General features: G+C 38.8%; 1 protein-coding gene across 1 annotated transcript; it reads left to right on the forward strand.

Moving 5' to 3' along the window:
* The first annotated feature begins 741 nt into the window (after nt 1-741).
* On the forward strand, nt 742-21150 carry mmp14a (matrix metallopeptidase 14a (membrane-inserted)). The gene is made up of 10 exons (XM_084711604.1): nt 742-1210; nt 15246-15394; nt 15508-15630; nt 16212-16519; nt 16611-16772; nt 17479-17615; nt 18005-18143; nt 18322-18472; nt 19140-19255; nt 20153-21150. The coding sequence occupies exons 1-10, from the start codon at nt 1124-1126 to the stop codon at nt 20470-20472; spliced, it is 1692 nt and encodes a 563-aa protein (XP_084567730.1). The 5' UTR covers nt 742-1123; the 3' UTR covers nt 20473-21150.
* The last annotated feature ends 822 nt before the right edge of the window (nt 21151-21972 follow it).

Here is a 21972-nt window from a genome sequence, read left to right on the forward strand (position 1 = left end):
CTGGTGTATTATTATAGGTTGAAATAAACACACAGACTCACATACAAGAATCATCTACACTTTTCCCAGCTGCGATATTTAAGTGAAAATAAACACATGATTACATGAATAATTAGAACCCAACAGACAATAGACAAATAAAATATAAAATAATAATTATACACATTTTCATTATTTTTCTGTACATATTTATAATTTTTTTAAGGATACATTTTGCACATAGATTAGGCTATTTTTATGTTATTAAAATGATGTATTATATTATGTGTTTAAATGTATAAATATATGCAGAAATAAATGAACAAACAAATGTGAAAATAAATAAAAATGATAATATATGATGATGATATGATAAATGATAATAATATAATTATTTTTTTATATTTCCTTTGTCTTTATATATCCACTTCTTAAAATTATTTTATTTAATCATCTTAATATTTTCACTTTTATATTTCTTATCCATCTTATATTTTACAGATGTGGTCTTTTTTTTATGTCACTCTTATAACTCCAAATAAAACTGGCCATTTGGAGTAGCCTACTTTAAAAAAAAACAGAAAAAACGTGTAATTGATTATTTCTACACGGTGGCATCGCTCCTTTTACTATCTGTCTCTGTATCATTGATTGGTGCGTTGATAAACCTGCTCAGCTGTCGTCAAACAAAATGACGTCTGCACATCTGGAGGAGGACCCAGAGGAAAATCCATCTCTCCTCTCTCTCTCTCCCTCTTTCCTCTCTCTCTCTCTTCTGACCACGTCCACACACGCTGCAGACGATCCAACCAGAGGACAAGAAGCCAAACTATGAAATCTTGGTGAACACCAGCTGAAAGTTTGTCTCAGCCACCACATGATTTTAGCATTTTGTTCGGTGTTTTCAGCTCAACTCTGTCTATAAGGGAGCCGCTTTTGCGCAGAGAAGCTGTGCGGTGCGCTTAAAGTGTCCATGCGGATCCGAGAGAAAGTTTCTTGCCACGTTTTAAAAGCATAACGGAGTTGCATCGATCGATTTTTTTTTTTTTTTTTCATTTCGTCGGTTGTTGTGAGGACGGCCGGACGTGTGTTGAAAGTTAGTTTGTTGAACTGTTTTTTCGGGGGGCAGTTTGCAGACAGAAGAATGCTGCCCCTGCAGCTCCTCACGCTGGCCTGTGGTCTCTGCTGCTTTGGTTTTACCTCCGTCACTGCAAATGTACTGAAAGCAGAGGTAAGTCTATGAAAAATCATACTCTATTTCTGTACTTTAGATAATACAAAGAGAAAAGTGAAGGAATTTTCCATTTTCCAAACTTTGAAATGTTGGTTTTTGGAGGGGTTTCCAGTTAGGGCTGGGCAATTCATCGATATTGTGATTTGGGAATAGATATGTCTTAGATTTCTGATATTTTCATGTCTTGATATGGCATATATGTTGTCTTTTTCTGGTTTTAAAGGCAGTAGTTGGGGCTGCAACGATTGGGTCATAATCGGTTTGAGAAAGAAAGTCAAAATGATCTGTTTCCAGCTTCTTAAATGTGAATATTTTCATGTTTCTTTACTCCCTCCTAACAGCTAACAGAACATTTTGGGTTAGAGGCAAAACAAGACATTTGAGGAAGTTATCTCGGGTTTGGGGAAACAGTGGACAACATCTCTCACCACTTTATTACATTTTATAGACCAAACAACTAATTGATTAACCAAGATAACAATCAACAAAGAAAAAAAAATCTCCTTGTGTTTCATTTTGTGAAAGTATAGTGTCCATGTTGCTCAGCCCAAACTGCGTCTTACACTGTTGGGTAGTTACTGTGTGTTATTTTAGAGAAAATAAACATATATTGAGATATATATCACAGAAGAAAATATTTTATCATATTTTAATCTGTTATTGTAGCCTGTCACTGAAGATAGTTATAGTTTTGTTGATATCGTTAGTGTCTTTCTAATGTTTACTAGAACTTCTCTATCTTGCAATAGCAAGGGAGGAGCTGTTTATCTTCCCTTCATGTTTATTCTCCCTCCCCCAAACTCCCTTGACTGTTTAAAAGAGTCCATCCGAGTAGAAACTGTAACCAGAGCTGAAACTTCATCCAGAGAAAAAAATGTCATGAGTCTAAACTCTTGTGGCTTGTGAAGGAGGAGGAGGGGGCAGCGCACAGTTTAGAAACCTCAGCTGAGCTGCTTTGTTCTGGTGGTGATGGGGACGGGGGAGGGGGTTAATGGTTTTCATCTGCCTGCACAGACGGCACTCACAACAAGCTGGACATGAGGCGCTTCATGTGGGAGTCTGCAGGCCTCAGGCGTCAGACTGTGACACCCCTGGTCTGGAGACTATAAAGAGCAGTTTAGCCTTCGACCAAACAACATATTTTGTCATCAGGTCCCCTGCAGCTCTGTAAATGACTGGGTACGAGCTCCCTGGGCGCCTCCGGTCTCCCAGCCATTTCATATTTGCTCTGTAGGTAGTCCCAGTGGTCATACGGCTGTTTGATGTGAGCAATCGAGAAACAGTTCACCTCAAAATCAAAAACACATATTTTTTTCTTTTACTGGTAATGCTATTTATCCATCTGGATTGTCTTGATGTGAGCTGCCCATTTTGAATCTAGCAGCCATAGAGATGTCTGCTTTTTCTCCAGTATGAAGGAAATCGATCGAGTCACTAGACTCAAGATGCTCAAAGTGTCAAAACAAAACATTTGAACAGCGGTCTCTCTCTCTCTAGAAATCTATGCAAAGGGAGACGTGCATCTACTCATTGATGAGAGGTTACTGCTCTTCTGAGGAGGACGAGGAGCACGAGTCTCTTGTCCATGAGTAGATGCGTGTTTCCTTCCAGGGTTGGACGATGTCTACCAAGTTGACAGTGACAATGTCCAGGGTGGGAAGGCTTACTTTAAAAATGTATTCTAATATAGTTGCTAATTACCTGTTAAAAATGTAGTCAGTAACCTAATCCAAGCATCACAGTATTAAAGTAATGTGCCTTGATTACTTTAATATAGATTTTTGTGAAACTGTTTAGACTAATGTAGTGTTTTTAGGGCTACAACTACAGCAGCGAATATTTTAGGACAGTGTGTTTGACAGATCATTCTCAATGAGTCTGTCAAGTGCAACACACGGGGCTCACACAACTCAGATCTAACTGTCTAACCCACAGTGTTGATCAAATATGGATCAAGATTCAAGTTACTACATTACCGATTTCTCTCTTAAAATGTTTTCAGAGATGTCATTTAGTTTAGTTAGACGATTCCTGTCTAGAAGGGAAGAGTTGTTTCCTTTCATTGTACATGTTGTACAAACTAATTATGTTTCTACTGAAATAATGATGGGTAGGTTTCAGGTGAAAAAGCACCTGCTTACGGTTAATGAAAAATCATGGCTTGGGTTAGAATAATCACTTCCCCCAAGCTCTTTCACGGATCTGGTTTCCTCCTAGACATGACCATTGTGTTTCCAGTTTCCAAACTCAGATCAAACTGTCAAACTAGACACCACTGACCAAATATGGATCAAAATTCTGTCATTAAATTTTCCATTTCTTTCTTAAAATGTTTTCAGAAACTTTTTAGTGCACTTTTTACTATACAATGTTTATAATGAAAGAAATATGAAATGTCAGGCCGTCATTATTTCCTGTTGAATGGACGAGTCATTACCCACCCTGAACAGTAGTCACCCACCAGCTCCACCCTCTCGTTGGTACGGCGCATGCTCTGGTTGCAAAAAACAAGATGGTAACCCCTGTAATGCCAAACCTGAGGTTTAAAACCAATGAGTGATGTCACAGCCGCTCTGTCCACTGATTTGCTCCTTATGTTGGATCGTACAGTCTACTATCAGTGAGGCTTGCAACAAACATATAAGATTGCTGAAATCTCACTGTATGTTTGCGCCATAAACAGCTCCACATCATGGTTTAGTCACATCCAGTCATACTGTCAGGAACTGCAGATACACAAGATGTTTCTCTGTTAAAGACAGGATGCACTACTAACAGGCTGCTGTCACAGGAAATTGATTCAGAGAGCAAAAAGTTAATTAGCTATATCTACAAAAAAAAACAGCATAAGAAACACAAGAGTCTGTGCTGTGGACAGGATGCACGAAGGAGCTCAGGAGGACCTTAGTCACTGACCACAAGTTGCTGGCGTGTGAGTCAAAGCCAGACATGGTGGATAAGTCAGAGACTCAGACAGTTTATAAGAGGCCGCGGGCAGCTGCCCTCCTGTGGCGAACACACGGGGACAGTGATGAATGTCTGTAAACAGAGAGAGAAAACAAGGCTGATTCTTTAGCAGCTGTAGGACAGAATCTCTAACATCCCTGCAGCAGTATTTCACTTCAGCACTAAGCTAATAATAACCCACTGTACTGGATTTAACATGAGATGCATCAGATGAAGAGTGAGTGTTGTCTGCAGTGCTGTGATGTTGTCAGACATAACAGTCAGTCCTGATGTAGAAACAGGATAAGATATAATTATGGGTTCAGGATGACATCACCTGAGAGCTGCAGATGAACCCTGTGATCAAAACATAGACATGTCTGTAAGAGGAGAAAACTGGGACACCAAAAATACACTGTAAATAAAATCAACTATTTGTTTTAACTTAAAAAAGTTAGTGTCACCTTCAGATTTTAAGTTGACTGAATTTGAAAAGTGTTTGTTTATATTTATTTAATATTTACTGAAAGAAACAAGGAATTATAAAGTAGTATAATGATGTGCAGAGAGCTGAGTTTAAGTTTATTGTGCACATTTTACACTTTGTGGTGTTGTAATGTGTTTGTGCCAAAATGTAGAAATAATTTGGTTTAACTTAAAAAAAAAAAAAAAAAAGTTAGTGTCCATGCTTTCCCTAAAATTTTAAGTTGACTGAATCTGAAAGGTCAGGTTGAGGTAATTCTGTAATGATTTGAAACAAAAAAAACTTTTCTTGTCAAATAAACTTCATATTAATTCAGCTGCACTTAAGAAATCATGTTCAATAAGCTGAAGATATTAAGTTAAAACAACCAAACAAATTTGATTTCCCTAACCCATTTTCTCAGTTCTTCATTTCAGAAAAAGAACTCACAGCTGCAGCTGCTCCTGTTGGAGTTACTTTGTTCCAACTTTGGCACAAAGACAGGATGTGAAAATCCAGTGAATTTATTAAACTTATTAAACTAATCTTCATCATGGTTTGCAATATTTTCATCATTTTGAAAAGAAACAACTATTATCCTAAAGTAGCCAATATTTCCATCATATATGTTTTCCTGAAACGACAAAAAGAAGGGTGTCAGGAGAGTCCTAACTCTTAAAGAATGCATCTGTGGAAGTCTGCTAATGTGCTGACCGTGTTTCTTTAGAAACTTAACCTAAGTTGATTGAACTCTGTATAGTACAGTCATTCAACTCATCATTTCAGGTCAAAAGACTTCAAGTTAGAGGAACTCATGTTTATAAGTTCTTAAGTGTTTTGAAAATAAATACTAGAAATTAAATTGAGCAAATAAAACTTGCATGTTTATGTTAACTTAATGAGAAAAGATTACGTGATTCCACTTAATTCCTGTATGTTTTTACAGTGAGGAGAAACAAAAAACAACTGAGTGACATCAATGTTTAATTAACATCAGAGTTTCTTTTGGGGGGCTGGTGAAAGCAGAACAGACAGAGGAACTTAGTCCGGAGGAATTTGGTGGTTTATTAGCATTGCTCAACATGTGAACATCCCTCTCTGACTTCACTCTGACAAACTAAACCAAGTTAATCCACAGTGAGTGAAAGAAGAAGCTCCATATGAGAAATAAGACTTCCATTTTTCTCTGAAAATGAAGCAGCTTCTGGTGAAGTGGAGTACCTTTGCGGCCTCCTCCGACCGGCATCTGTTTTCATTCATGGCTTTTGCCTCGTCTAACCTTCCTTCACTTAAATAAAAAGCTTAGCTGGACTTGAGCAGAGGAAGCGGGCAGCAATGAAAACAACAGCGTCTAAAACAGGATCTCTCCCATATCTGGCTGAAAAAATTGTGGAGATTTCCCGTTGCCATCTGGAGACACATGTCTGGTGATCCCAGCAGATTCTGGTCAAAGCACATCTGGGTTCAATCGTTTTTATCTCAACCGGAGTGGCTGTTGATGTGGCATCAAAAGAAAAGGTCTTGCTCAAGATCTGGTGCACGCTGCTCTGACAGGCAGCAGCTGTCACTTAAGAAATGTCAAAATAATCAGCTGGATCAGACTTAATGAGTAACTGGTGGAGTTAAAAGGAGAAAGGGAGCTTATCTTCGCTGTACGCCCAAGAAAACGGTCCGCCATGTTAACATAGACGACATCAAAGACAGAAAGTTTCCACCGTGATGTTAAGAATAGCAAGTCTGAAAACATTTTTAACACAAGTTTTTAGTCTCAGGTGCTCAGCTGTTTGGATTTGAGTGAAGTTCAAGGCCAGATGTGCTGAACCAAAAAGACAGGCCAGATTTGGTAAAGACATCAAGGGCCCTTTGAAAATACTAGACACTAGTGGAAAGAAACTAAGCATATTTACTCATTGATATTTACACTATTTTCATTTAATGCTACTTTATATTTCCACACCAACACATCTCAGAGGAAATAATGTATTTTTTACTCAACATTTGTCTGTTGATTTGCAGATTAAAATTTTACATACAAAATAAATTATTAACTGTAGCTTTTGAAATAATTTGCATTATTATAATCTACCCATTGTTGACCAGGTGGTGTATTAGTAAATTTACATGATCACCTTTATAACACAATACAAATAGCTGACAAAACAATCTCTACTCAAGGTGTATTTACCGGCCCATTTTCTGGATCCTTCATCTGCATCTCATGGTCTTCATCAGCTGATGGAGTTGCCATGGAGACAGCTCAGTTTTCATCATATGACCTAAGTTATAGCTATATCTATATATGCTGACTGAAACATTAAAATTAACCAGGGCATGATGTTTAATCAGAATAACATGTTAATGCATCAACAATACTCTAATAATTTGAAATATAAAGTAACCTTTCTGTATAATAAGTACATTTATGTTTGATCTGTTATGTTTTGCTGCTAACACAGTTATTGTTATTTTTTGTGTAATTATAGTATTTTTATTCTGCATTATTGCTGCTTACTTATATCAACGATCTAAATTCTTCTTACAGTGCTTCTAAAATGTCCATAAAACAGCATTTATCATGACAAAGGTTGCATGAGTTAGTGAAGTAAAGTCATGTCAGTTCTCTACAACCTAAAATTGCAAATTATACATTTTCTTCAAAAGGTATTACCATTCTTAGACCCCTGACTCTGAGAAGGGAAGGTCTCCCATTCAAACATCATGTCAAAGCACATACGTGTTTTATCAACAAAGTGTGTCAAAAGTAAAGTTACTCATTATGTATACTGGAATTAAAAGCCAGCCAAGAGGATTTTTTCATAACTTGACATCACAGTAATGGTCCTTATTAAGACTATAATCCTAATAATTAACAAATGAACTAGCCTAATAAGTATTATTAAAGTTTAAGTATACTTTCCTGTAAAATAATACCCATCATCTCAATCATGCTAACTTAATTCATTATATTTTAAAAGCTCCTTTTGTATTTTGTGTGTAAAATATTGAAGTAACTAGTAACTAAAGCTGTCAAATGTAGTGCAGCATCAAGCACAGTGCAATGGAGAATAAAGTAACAATGAAAATAGTCAGGTATGTACAAGTACCTCAGAATTGTTTTTAAGTGCAGTGCCTGAAGAAGCACGCTCAGCTGCTTTCAATTACTGGTTATTTTATTGCAATTATGGCCATACAAGCAGTGTCTTATGGTGCAATAAACCATTTATCACTCCAGTTGCATTGCAGACACCATATAAAGTTTGTATGAATGTACCAGTTATTGTTGGCTTGCATCAGTTAAACAATGTTTCACTAAAGCAGAATTAAACTGTCGGGTGGTTTTATGTGACCTGTTTGACCCAGTGGAAATGTAAATGCAGAGAAACGATTGGAGGGCACTGGTGTGGGTGCTAAATGGGTCAGAGACGCCAAGAAATGAAGGCAATGTGAGATTTAGCCACTCATGAGCCGAATTCTCAGTTTTTTCCGTTGGCACTGAGCGAGAGGAACAACTGAGTCAGTCCCACAAATTTAAATTCAGCCGTACTTCAAACCCCCCTCTCTTTCTCTCTTTCTCTGCACTTTTCTTTCACTCTTCCTGCTAATGTCTTTACCTCTCCGTCTTCACTAATGTAACTCTGCACTTTAGATCATCTTCTTCTGTCCTTCACCCTCTCGTCTGTCCATTTTAATGCCTCCGTCCTGTTGAGATTTAAGTATCTCGCTAATTTGTCTGACTAAAGAAAACCAGATTCACAATAAAAAACACAGTGCAGCTTGAAACGAATAGTGTTTTGACACTTGGCAGCATTCCTATACACAAAAAGAAAGCTTTTGGCATGGTTTAACAGCTACATTATTTGCACTTCTAAGCTTAAACACAGCTCACATCCTTCTACCCATTTACTTCCTTGTTTCTTTCACTAAAAATTGCATAAATATAGACAAACCTTCATGACAGATGTTCAGACACAATGACAGTTTCACTTCCTCTGAAAACATCTTGTTTTTTTTTTTTTTTACCACAGCTATAAATACACACGGGATTTTTCTTTTCATTTTGTTTATAAGTCCTTTAGGAACATATGGTTGGCTTTTTTATTGTGCATCCGGAAAACAAATCCCAACTCAGTCTCACGAGGCTGTGAGTAAGAGTGTGTGACAATAGGTGTAACCCACTTGTCCTCTGATGGGCGACATCTCAGTCATGCTGTTCAGCATCATGGTTACATTTATGATTCATTGATACTCGACTGAGTGATATTGGCAGCACCAGGTTCAATTAGTTTGTCCTAATTTAATTTAAATATTGTATCCAGCACCCTTTAAAAAGTAGATCCTGCTGCATTACCTGATCTTGGGGCTGTAGGAGGAGGACATAGGAGGACGTCTGTGTTAAAATCAACTTTTAAAGGTCCAATGTGTAAGATTTATTGAGGTTTGATTGGCAGAATAGGGCAGACAGGAATATAATATTTGCAAGTATGTTAGTATGTTAGTAGTCAGTATGTTTATTAGTGTATAGTCATCTGAAAATAAGAATCATTTGTTATTTTAGCCATTAGTATCTACAGAGGTTGCAGCTCCTCTTAAACAGAGGTCACCATGTTGCTCTGTCTTTCATGATTTTCACCAGTTTCACAGCCACCATGGCTTCAGGTTGCTACCTGCTGGCAATCTAGACTAGACAGAGCACTTACTTACATACTATGCTACATCCTTACTGTTTATTGATGCACCTGTTCTTACACCAGTACTGTTATTAGCATTGCTATTATCACTACTCATTATTCACATTATTTTTACTGTACTGCATTATTACATTGCCTATTTTCTTAATCCTTATTTACAACCTTTTACCTTTTTTCTCAAATCTCTGCTGCTGGGGACAAATAAAGAGCCACCTACCTACCAAGCAAGGAGAAATTATATCAAAAGCCTTCATTTAGTTGGGCACATTGATTAAAAATGCCAACCACACAGGCAGAGACAGCAAAACCAGACTGATTAAACCTACTGCTCTAGACCAGAGTGCCTTTTCTGTAAACAAATGACCACACAGCAAACCAAGAGTCAAGTGCTGTTCTAGCTTTGAAAAGCTGCACAGATTGCAGAAACTGTGGGGGGAATGGAGGCTTAATGGGTGCCCAGAAGTTGATATATAGATGATTTAGTTGATGGTGTTATGACTAGAATGTAAGTTCTGTCAGACAACTTAATTTAAAATGTTTTTTTTTACTGCAGCAGATCATTGCCTGCCATCTGGGCTCCGACCTCATCACTCCTTGCAGGTTATGTTTACATAAAGATATTTGGAAATATATTAAGATTTACATAAAGATATTTAGATGCTAGATGTTTTAAGTATCTTTAATAAATTAGATTTTTAATAAACATACAGTATCTAGGATTAGAACTTCATCTAATGATTATCATCCATAAAAACTCAGGAAAAACACTCATTAAAGCTCTACTGTTCAATATTTTTGCTTTACTACCAGCATACATAAATCTAATTAATTGTGCATTTGCTGATATATGTTATGGAATTTAGAGTTGCAACTGAGCTGATCATTATGTATTAATCTGTCTTCTTGAGTTTTCTTTATGAACAGAGTGTGAGAAAACACTGACCACAGGTTCCCCAAGAGCCCAAAGTGACTTATTTAAATTAGAGCTGCATCGACTAATCAAACTGTCAGTTAGTTGTTAACTATTGAATTAATTGGCAACTATTTTGATAACCGATTACTTGGTTTAAGTAATCAAAAACAAATTAAGTCATGAGGGTAAACTGAATACCTTTGGGTTGTGGACACAATGAGACATTTGAGGACGTCATCTGGGACTTTTGGAAGCATCTTCTGACATTTCATGTCAAACAAAACATCTAATCAAGCAATCAAGTATATTATCGACAGATAAATCAACAATGAAAATAACTGTAAGTTGCAACTTGAATTCAAATGGCCTATTTTGTGCAGCCATTAGTCCAAAACCCAAAGATATTCAATTTAATGTATCTTAACACAAGGAAAAGCAGCATATCCTTACATTTAGAAAGCAGGAACAATTGAATTTTTGCATTTTTGTTTACCAAACAATTGATAGATTATCAAGATCTGTCTAATAAATACATTTTCAGCTCTATATAACATACTAAGGTCACAGTAGGGTCACAAAAACCATGTCAGCTCCACCGAAACAACCTCTTCTTCCACCGACTTTACATCATGCTGGTTGTGTTTCAGCGTCTGTGCATTATACATTCAGACCTCACGTCACTGCACACACACACACACACACACACACACACACTACACAGACCCCATGTGTGTTTACCAAACTAGCGGCCAGCCCTTTGACCACACATGGCCGTGTAGCGAGCTACCTAACTACCCCCGAGGCCAACAATACCAGCCATGTACACGTCTCAATAAATAGAAGCTTTGATGGCGGCTGCTGGGAGTTCCAGGGAGGAGGGGTGCATGCTGGGATACCTGGCGTCCCAACCGGAGGTGGTGGTGGTGGTGTGTGGAGTAGTAGCTCGGGACTAAAGGAGAGAAGTGGAGGTCTTGACGGTGTGGGGGAGACTTTTCAGGGGAGTGTTTTTATAGAAGCAGACGCGTCACCACACTGGAGCCACAGCGCACACTAGCAGCAGTCAGCAGAGAGGCAGAGAAAGTAAATTTGGTTGGTGTCAGAGGCAGATTGACTCAAGAGAGAGTCAGGGGATAAATTAGATTAACTAGATGCTTAAATAATCCAGAGAAATCTTGAAGAAATTGTGAAGGGGGGGATACACAGAGAAGGAGAGAAAGGGGGGATATGTTGCCTCTCTGCAGGTCGTCATAAGTGAACCTTGTTCTCTGGCCTCTCTGCCCACCACAGTGCTAACAGTGGCTGTGTGTGCCCAGGCAGTATAAGGACAGGTAGTCCTGCCTGTGCAGTTACTAGATTTCCATCCCTCCCCCCACTGCTTTTCCCTTCACTTGCTGGAGGAAGGCTTAAAGAGAAAAACAGCACTAATGGTGGAATAAGACAGATATCTGAGGTTTAGATGACGCTAACGAAGGAATTCGGGGTAATTCCACCAATTTAATCCGTGGTGGTGGAGATGTAGATGTGTGTTAACTCTCTGTGTGCAAATAGTATGTAGAACGAGATGAGAGGATTTACACCATGCTTATGTTTGTCTGTTAAATATGAAGCCAAAACAGGGGGAAACAGCTAGCCTGGCTCTATCCAATAGTTAAAATATGTCTTCCAGCACCTCCAAAGCACACTATGTGTGGCCTTTCAGTCTGTCACCACCTTAACTACCTCCTAACGCCACAAGGAGTCATTTTTCCGCCACGGTTTTGGTGCTAATTAAGCAAATAAGGCAATTAATTAGTGAGATTTAAAGCAAGACTATGTAACTTTTGAAAGTAGAGATCATCCTCTTATAAATGAAAAATAGATTTTAAGAGGGGATGAATTAAGGGATAAAATATATACCTACCAGCATCTCTAAAGCACATTATACATGTGACATTTGGGTGTCTCACACCTAAATTCCACCGTAAAATCACAATGAGTCACTTTTACACTTTGGTTTTAGGCTAACATGTCAGCTAGCAAGATTTATTGCAAGACTTTCTAATGAAGAAATCACACAATCATCTTCTTATTAATGAAAAGTAGAATTTCTAATTAATAAAACACACACCTAAGCTCAATACGTTTAAGTTTTTGCTGGAGCAGTCTGACTTTCTCTGGTTTGACCACTAGCTTAAGATGGCTAATGTTAACTAATTTTAGCAAACTTTACATGGACGTTGTTGCTGACTTGATGACTTCTCTCTACTTGTGTTACTGTTAGCATTTGTCATTTGTGCCCACGGTGGCTGCTGTTCTTCAGCTCTAGTTCCATTGTGATATTTTTCCATTAAAGGTTAACTTCGTTATTTTTCAGCATGGACCCTATTCTGTCATGTCTTTGTGTTTGAGTTACTAATGGGGACAAGAATTCAGTTCTCTGACATGCTAACAACACTTGTACTACTGCTAGCACTGAGGGAAATCGCTGCAGCAAAACGGGCTGCAATATAATTCTTATGTGCATTTGACAACATTATGGAAAAGATCTCCACAGAGAAAGTCGTTTTTGTCAGATTTGTCAATCTGTTCCAACTGTGAAAATATTAGAAGACGAGCGAGAGGGAAGTCGGACATCAGAGAAGCAGTGGGGAGAAAATTTTGGTATCAGCTGGTGGAATTAAGTGTTTATTTCAACCAAACAACCAGAGCTGACGATTGTTGGAGCAGTGGAAAGATGAGACTCAATGTTTTTGGCGAGTTTAATTTAGTTTCTGTTGAGTTTGAATGAAGTTTGTTTTACGATGATAAAATTGCTGTTTCTGCAAATGGGGTCTGGTCTTTGAACAGAGCCATGTAGCAGCTGTTTCTAGTTAAACAAAAAGGGTCACACTCTTTAAAAAAGGTCTATCTTTGCAGGAGTCCTTTCCATAATGTTGTCGGACAGAAAGACAATCTAAGTCTACTGGTGGCAAAAACAAGAACTTTTAATGGTCTTATTTTTGTTTACATTGCAGCTGAGTTTCGCTTCTCAATATTGGAAACATGGGAAAATAGGGTCATTGTTCAAAAATACAGAAGTTACCCTTTGAATCTGAATATATAACATACAGATGTCTTTCCAAAAATGTCAAACTATCCCTTTAAGAGAGTCTTAGACCACCAGCAGCAGGCAGAATGGAAAGAATAGGCTGGTCTTTCATGTGTAAAGATAAACAGTGGTGGTTTTGGTTGACATGAAGGCAGACAGAGAGAGGAGGAGGAGGAGGAGGAGGAGGAGGAGGAGGGCAGACATAGACAGTGGCAGGGAGATCTTAAACTCGAGCTTTGAGGAACCCAAATGTTGCTGAAAATGTTACTTTTTTCCAGCGTTGTGACCACCAGTTGTCTTTGGCTGCGATCGTCTAGACAGACTTATGGGTCATCGTAACTGAGATGACATCAGTGTTTTCACATTGTGTGTTTTATTTGGCGTTCAGTTCCTCTCTCATCCCTCCTTATGACCCCACAACAAAGTTTCCCGTAACGAGTTTGGTATAAATCAAGGGGGCATGTGAGGATTTGTCGTTGGGTTTTAAGAGTTTGTAAATGGGATAATGTCACAGTCGCATGAAGGAACGACAATAAATTTGCTGAGTTACCTCAGTGTGTGTTGGCTGCTGTAGGTTAACAAGCCTGCTACAAACCCCCACATACACACACACACACACACACACACTCACACACACACACACCCTTTGCCTCCCTTATTTACCATCGACAATCTGTGTGATACATCTGAGCTCAGAGAAGCAGGTCCAAACAAGCTCAGAAAGTTGTCTTGAAGTAGGGAAAAAACACCCACAGGTTCACACAAGTGTCCAATCCAATTTTGTTGACTAAGATGTTTTCTGCCATGTTTTCAGGTGGTTTTTGTGTTGTTTCTGGCATGTCTGAGTAAGAGCAGACAGAGTAACTCACAGAGAAAGAAAACTAGATGTTAGTAATGTGTTGCAAAAGTCCTAATTACTGCATAAAGTTCATATAGTAGCAATTTTAGTGTATTTTAGCAAATAAATGTCATTACCCGTTTCCCCAATTACTTTAGTTGTTTATCTTTTCATTAGCATGTATTTTATGGATATATGAAGTTTTATACCAGTTGCACTGTGTAAGTTTAGCTGTCAAGATTTTAAAAAGTCATCTTTTCTGCAAAGATTAGTTGACTGAAAGATGATTATTTGCCATTTTTCAAGAAAAAATATCACACATTTGCTTTAGTGCAAGGATTTGCTGCTTTTCTTTGTCATTTATGACAGTAAATGAAGAGTTTTTGAGTTTTGGACAGCTGGTTTTAACAAAAAAAACTATTTGAAGTCATCACTTTGGGCTCTGGGAACTTATGATGAGCATTTTTCACATTTTTTTGCAGATTAGTTCATAATGAACATAATCTTACTAAATGAATAGCTTTTAATTGCTTTTGATTTTGCTGTTCAGATCTTGCGATGAGAAAAACTTAAATTCTCTTAAATGCCTGTTGAAGTATCTGTTTTCTTGATCATTTGTTCATTGTTGGATTTATACAGTGCCAAAAAAAATGTAAAAAAAAAAAAAAAAAAAAAAAAAATGTCCATGTTTGTGATTCCAGATCACACGTTTTATATTGTTAATGCCTGTTTTAGTCATTTGGAGCATGTCACATTTTTGGAAGAACAATTTGAATTTATAATTGATATTTTTGTACAAGTTACAGGTTTAGTATCTCATAATGTCCATATACATATTATGAGGTTATTCAGTTGCTGAAGCAGATCCAGATCACTGTTGTTCATGTTCTTCTCAAACACAATAATGATATAATGATACAGGGTGCAAAAGTAAACACAGTGAGATTACATCAGGTCTTCTCTGCAGAATATAATGAATCAATGTATATTTCTTTGAGTGATTTGTAGCTTGTAGGATTTACAGTGTTTTATCGGCAGAAGATGGCAGAAACTGAATGTGATATTCATAACAACTAAACAAAGGCACATAACTGTCATTCCTTTCTCTCTCTTGTAGGCTTGGCTGCAGCAGTATGGCTACCTGCCTCCGGGTGATGTCAGAGCCCAGGCCATCCGCTCACCGAAGTCCGTTGTAACAGCGATAAAGGCCATGCAGAGGTTTTATGGTCTGAGTGTCACTGGCTCCATAGACACAGCCACGTTAGAGTGAGTCCTGATTAATAGCACAGTTTGGTTTTTTCAAAGAATATTCAAATACAATTTATCTAAGAAGTCTGAATATTTGACATTTTTTATAATTTTATTTTGCTCTTTGTCAGGGCGATGAGCCGGCCACGATGTGGCGTTCCAGACAAGTTTGGCCCAGAGTTGAAAACCAACCTGAGGAGAAAGAGATACGCCGTGCAGGGTCTGAAGTGGGACAAGTCTGAGGTGACCTTCAGGTACACACCTACGCTATTTAAGACTGAAGTTTCACATGTGAATATGATTTATTATGCAAGTGATCATACACATAGGTCTGCAAGTAATGTTTGTCATTATTAATTAATCTTTAAAATTATTTTCTTGATTAATAAATTAATCATTTCATTTGTGAAATGTTGGAACTCACCAACAGTCCATAATTCAAATGTCACTGAGTTTTGGACTGTTAAGTTGTATATCATAGAAGACTAAGAAACACCCAAAATATTAAGTTTAGATGTGGGAACCACTGACTTTAAGCATTTTTTTTTTACTTCCATTATTAACAGATTTTCAAACTTGTGGCCAGTTAAATTTTCTGCAAATTGTTGAATTGATGAATCATTGTAGCATCAATGAAATTAACATTTTTTCACCACTAGATGCCGCTAAATCCTGCACACTGGTCCTTTTAACTGACCATTCAAAGTCCAAACTCTGAGTAAAATGTGCAAAAAACTTACTTGTTTCTGTTCTGTCTTCTGTCTTGTCTCTAATGTATTTTTTGGTCTCCTCCATGCATCCCCACCCTAAACCCCCGTCTTTCTGTTCTTTGCAGCATACAGAACTACACCCCTAAGATCGGCGAGAGAGCCACGTATGAAGCCATCCGAAAAGCCTTCAAGGTGTGGGAGAGCGTGATCCCGCTCACCTTCAGAGAGATCCCCTACAGCCACATCAGAGACAAGGTCGACAAGTTCGCAGACATCATGCTGTCCTTCGCAGAGGGTTTCCATGGTGACAGCACGCCATTCGACGGAGAGGGCGGCTTCCTGGCTCACGCTTACTTCCCCGGAAACGGCATCGGTGGAGACACCCACTTTGACCTCGCTGAGCCCTGGACCACCGGGAACGTCGACCAGGGGGGTAAGAGACGGAAGAAAACGTGGTGAAGTGTAGGTCCTGAAAGAAAAATGAAAATAAAAGTACTGAGATTTCTCCTTCTCTCTCTCTGAAGGTAATGATGTTTTCCTGGTGGCGGTCCATGAGCTGGGTCACGCTCTGGGTCTGGAGCACTCCAACGACCCCTCTGCCATCATGGCGCCCTTCTACCAGTGGTTTGACACGGAAAACTTCCAGCTCCCAGACGATGACCGCAGAGGCATCCAGGCAATCTACGGTGGGTTTTTCTCCCAGGACAACTGGGACTTTTCTGAACATGTTTGCAGTGATGCTCCACTTAAAACACAACTGCAACCTGAGACCTAACCTCCTGACACAACGCTAACATGCTTTTAATAATCCTTAATAATCCTAATACTTACCATTTTATCCATCTTACATCTGCATGCTAGTATGCTAATAATTGCTAATAGGCATAAACACAAAGTACCAGAGATGGGACCAATGCTGCCTTGAAATTAAACTCATTCCCTCGTGATTACAATATCTGAAGTCATGTACAAGACTTGTTGACTTGCAGCTTTCAGAAAATTTGAAACCCAATAGTCACCACCAACGACAAGCACTAAGGCGATTATGGCGAGCCAAGTACACCTGAGGTTGATGGGAATGTCATTAGTTTTGCAGGTATTTAGTCATTAAACAAAAACAAAACAGGTGTCAGTCACTGAGCATTTTCACTTGATGAAGGTGCCGGTTGTTAAAACTCCAAACGTGAACCTCAGGCTCCCCCATGCATCCTCTGGTACCAGTGAAAGTGTGCATTAAATTTCATGGCAATCAATGCAGCAGTTGATGAGATATTTCCGTCTGGACTACAGTGGTGGACGTGAGTCACTGCAGTGTTGATACATGGCCTGCTGTACATAACTTCTTCCAAATTAACCATTTCACTCTTCTCCCCCACAACATCTTTACCACAGGAACCAAGTCTGGTGCTCCCCCTCCTCCCCCTCCTCCTCGTCCCACAAAGTCGTCCTACCCAGACCATGGGCCAGACATCTGTGAGGGACACTTTGACACCATTGCTGTCCTCAGAGGGGAAAAGTTTGTATTTAAGGTACACAGGTCCCTTTTTTCTCTAATATTCAAATGTTCTCTGAGACCAAATTATTGACTTTGCCCACAGCAGGAAAAGCACAGGTGATAATAATAATAATAAGTCAGTATGTATAATACCAGGATCCTGAAACTGAGGCAGCTAAATGGAATTTAGCCATTATTAGTTTTTATTACTTACACCTGTGCCTTTCCTACTGTCACATGTCAAAATGTTCTCAGTGAAAAAGACCTATTGAGGCTCTTTAAGATGTTTTTTCATCTCGTGTGGTTCTTTAAAGTCAACCTACACACTGTAGCTTGCACAATATCGTGCTCCTTCAAAATAATGTGTCGTCTTGGAATGTGTTCTGCTGTATTTCTAATCTATCTGTATGTGTGTGTTTGCAGGACAAGTGGTTTTGGCGTGTGCGTAACAACAAGGTGTTGACTGGTTACCCGATGACCATCAGCCACTTCTGGAAGGGCCTGCCCTCAAACATCAACGCTGCCTACGAGAGGGATGATGGGAAATTTGTCTTCTTCAAGGGTAGGTTCCATGTGAGATGAGATTGAAACCAGATTGCGGCTGCTCGAATGATGAATTTCATGTGTTAACTCTTAAAACTGTCTGTCTTTGATCTGTTTTTCCTCTGATGGTTCCTCCCTTTCTGTTTTCCGTCTCGCCTCTTCTCATCTTTCTGTTTTTCTTTCTCTTCCCTCTCCAGGTGACAGGTACTGGGTTTTCAGTGAGTCTAGCATGGACAAGGATTCCCCCAAGAGCCTGAAAGACTTGGGCACTGGTCTACCCAAAGACAAGATCGACGCTGCTCTCTTCTACACACCAACAGGACAGACATACTTCTTCAGAGGCAACAAGTGAGTCCATCCTCTATTTAGTTTTTTCTTTTATTTACCTATAATCTGATTGTTTTGCATTTGGTTTGCCTGTGAAAACATGTTTCTTCTTTCAGGAGAAAAGTTAAGCAGGTTTAAACAAGTCATATTTCCAGTGTCGCCTCATTTCAAAGGACAGATGACTGTAAATACTTTTTTATCATCTGCTTACAATTGCAGATTAGACAGATATACAGATGTTCAACTCTAGCTTTTCAATGAAACATTCTTGCAGCATTCATGCAAAGATTAAATCTCTTTCCCTTTTACCAAAACAAGTACTGCTCATACTTTTGTACAGTTGTAACTTGTTACAACTTGTACTTTTATCACGCTCATCTGGGAGCTTGTTATGAAGGTAGTGTCCCACATTTCAGTCCTCTGACTCACACTTTGTCCTTCCTGTCTTCAGTTGAGTTTACCAGAGAATTAACTTTAACACAGGCAGCAGCATAGACTTTCTATTTTCATTTATTTCAGGAGTATTTTTGCCTGTATTTAGCCGTCAGGCTTGCTAGTGAATTAACAGATTTTTTTGTAACGAGATACAAAAAAAAAAGGTAACTGTATGCCATACAGCCATACAAAGCTGTCAAAGTTTGTTATACTGTCGATCTTTAATAGTTTTGTGTCTTTGTGTCGTTTGCAGGTACTACCGTTTCAACGAGCAGACTCGAACCGTGGACAATGGTTACCCAAAGCCCATCAGCATGTGGAGCGGTGCACCAGAAAACATTAAAGCTGCCATCATGAGCGAAGATGGATGTAAGTTTTCCACCTCATTAAACTGATCATGTGGATTTCTGTGGGCTAGTCCAAGATTTTTATGTTATTTACAGTTAGGGCAGAAATTATTGAGTAGCTGATGGACAGAAAATTGTCACATAGTCGTAGTAATGGACCCAAAATGCAGACTCCGAAGGCCGAGCTATGCAGTTCTAAAGGTTTACTGCAGAAAAGTCCAAAACAAAAGCGTACTGGGAGAAGGAAGGCAGAGGGTCAAAGCCAAACAAATTCAAATTCAAAGTCCAGAAGAAAGTTAAAAAGACAAGGAAACACTGGGGAAAACACAAAAGCTAAGATGCTTGACAAGAGACGAAGACAAAGTTGCAACTATGGAAGGAAAAGACACAAGATTGTTGCGTCTTTGTGTCATTTTTGTTCCATTACATATTTTGTGTTCTGTTTTCCTGGTATGTGTTTTACATTATGTGAGGTCTTTTTTGTCTTTTTAGTTATTTTTTGTGTTGTTGTGTCTTTTATATCATGTTTGTCTTGTTCAAGTATTTTATGTCTTTTTAAACTGATGGATAGAACAAGGAATCGTATTTTGCATTTGTTTTCTATGTGTCTCATATATTTAAGATGAAATAAGTCTTGTTGTTCGCAAGACGGAGTGCATGGTTAAAAAAAAAGTCAGTAATTCTCAAATGCATTAAAACTAGAGTAATGAGCCTCTTTTGAACATGTAAGGAGTAGATCATGCAGACATTTGTATTAAAATGTAGGGAATAAAAGTAAAAAGTTGTCAGAAAAATAAATACTCAAGTTAAGTGCAGATACCTGAAAAATCTACCCATGTATAGTAATATTTGTACTTAATTTATTCCCACCTCTGCATTAAACTAACTTCTAATCTCTTTATCTTTCCATTCTCTGCAGCTTACACTTATTTCTACAAAGCCAACAAGTACTGGAAGTTCAACAACCAGTACATGAAGGTGGAGTCTGGCTACCCGAAGTCTGTGCTCAGTGACTGGATGGGCTGCGAAAGCGACGAGCCCAAGAAGGGTCGGGAAGAGGAGGTGATCATCATCGAGGTGGACGAGTCGCAGAGCGGCGCCGGGCCAGCGGCCGTGGTGATCCCTCTCCTCCTACTGGTGCTGGTTGTGGTCACTCTGGGAGCGCTTTTGTTCTTCAGGAAGTACGGCACGCCTCGACGCCTCCTCTACTGCCAGAGATCCCTGCTGGACAAGGTGTAGACAGAGCGACGGGGTGATTGACAGACTGCCACAGAGGGACAGAAAGAGAGGGAACGAGGGCCGAGGCTGAAGAAATGCAAGAGGAGGAGGAGGAAAGAGCGACTGGAGAAAAGACGGAAGAAATGTGGGATAGATGTGTTAAGTTTTGGGTGGTTTGTATGTGCCACAAAAGAGAGGAAATAAACGATAAAGGCCCTAGAAACTGAAATCAGGAAAATGTGTATTTGTATGTTAACTATTTACATGTACTGTTCTGTGTCCAGAGATTAACAACATACCCTCAATCTCACATAGAGAAGGGAAATATACAAAGAGACTCATCAGCGACTTCCCTCCCACCTCTCCTCTCTCACATCCCAGATATTAAAAAGAAAAAACATCCCTCCTTCTTCCTCTCCTTTAACTGGACGACTCCAGCTGAACTGCTGTCTGATTCTTTTTGAAATCTGTGTCTCAGTTTACCCAGAAATTCATCGTCTCTGAAATACATTTGCTCAAAAAGTTTTATTCTGAATGTCATTCTTTTCGGTGTGACAAAGTTATTAATATTCGGCTATGCAGTATTTTTCTGATTTCCTTTCTACCACTAAACAGGGCTGGGTATCGAACCTCACTCTTCTTTATTACTGCCTAAAACGTGCAAACTGCACATTGTATTAAAAGCAAGCTGGCACTGAATGTCTAGACAGATTTGCAACCTTGTTTTCTTATTCTCTGATCAAGTTGTTCCAGATTTTAAGCCAAATGTTACTAATTATAGACTATTTTATTAAGGCAAAGTTTTTGTACTGTTGCCTTTGTTTTGCCAACAATAATGTTTGAGAATTTTGGCTTCTTTTGTTTAAGGGATAGTAGAGATTATTTGAAGTGGGGTTGTATGAAATACTTATCAACAGTCAGTGTCCCTTGGACATGCTCAGCAACAACATACTTTAGCCAGTAAAAAAAAAGCCCACCTGAGACAATCGATAAGTATTTTTACTGTTTTACCTCACTGTCAGACAGCCTTTTCTGATGGGAAACTGCCATTATATAAACCATATATTTCTGTAGATCAGCAACTCCCACATTATATGAGGTAAAATGATTGATTTCGTTAATGGAGTATGTTTGGTTTGGGGAGAGCGATATTTGGCTAATATAATGACAGTTTACATGGTGAACACGGTGTACCTGTCTGCTTCCCTGGTAATACACCGACTATCGATTATTGCCTCATACAACCCCACTTCAATAGAAAAGGCTTTTTCAAAATAAGGTACTGAAAAGAAAAGCAAATCAAATTTATGATACCTAGCCTTATTACTAAGAGGATTCCCATCGCCCATTTAAACTCTAAAGATGACCGTGTTCGCTTGCAGGTATTACACTTGCCTCCTTTTGGGATGGGTTTGACGGGGCAGAGTATAACAACACGTCCCTTATGCACAGTGTTAGTATCAGTTGATGCAGACTTTTGAACATGCACAGATAGGATTTATGATTAGTGTTTGTTTAGCA

The sequence above is a fragment of the Lutjanus erythropterus genome, chromosome 23 (assembly GCF_056507025.1).
Source record: "Lutjanus erythropterus isolate fLutEry1 chromosome 23, fLutEry1.hap2, whole genome shotgun sequence".
Taxonomy (NCBI): Eukaryota; Metazoa; Chordata; class Actinopteri; order Lutjaniformes; family Lutjanidae; genus Lutjanus; species Lutjanus erythropterus.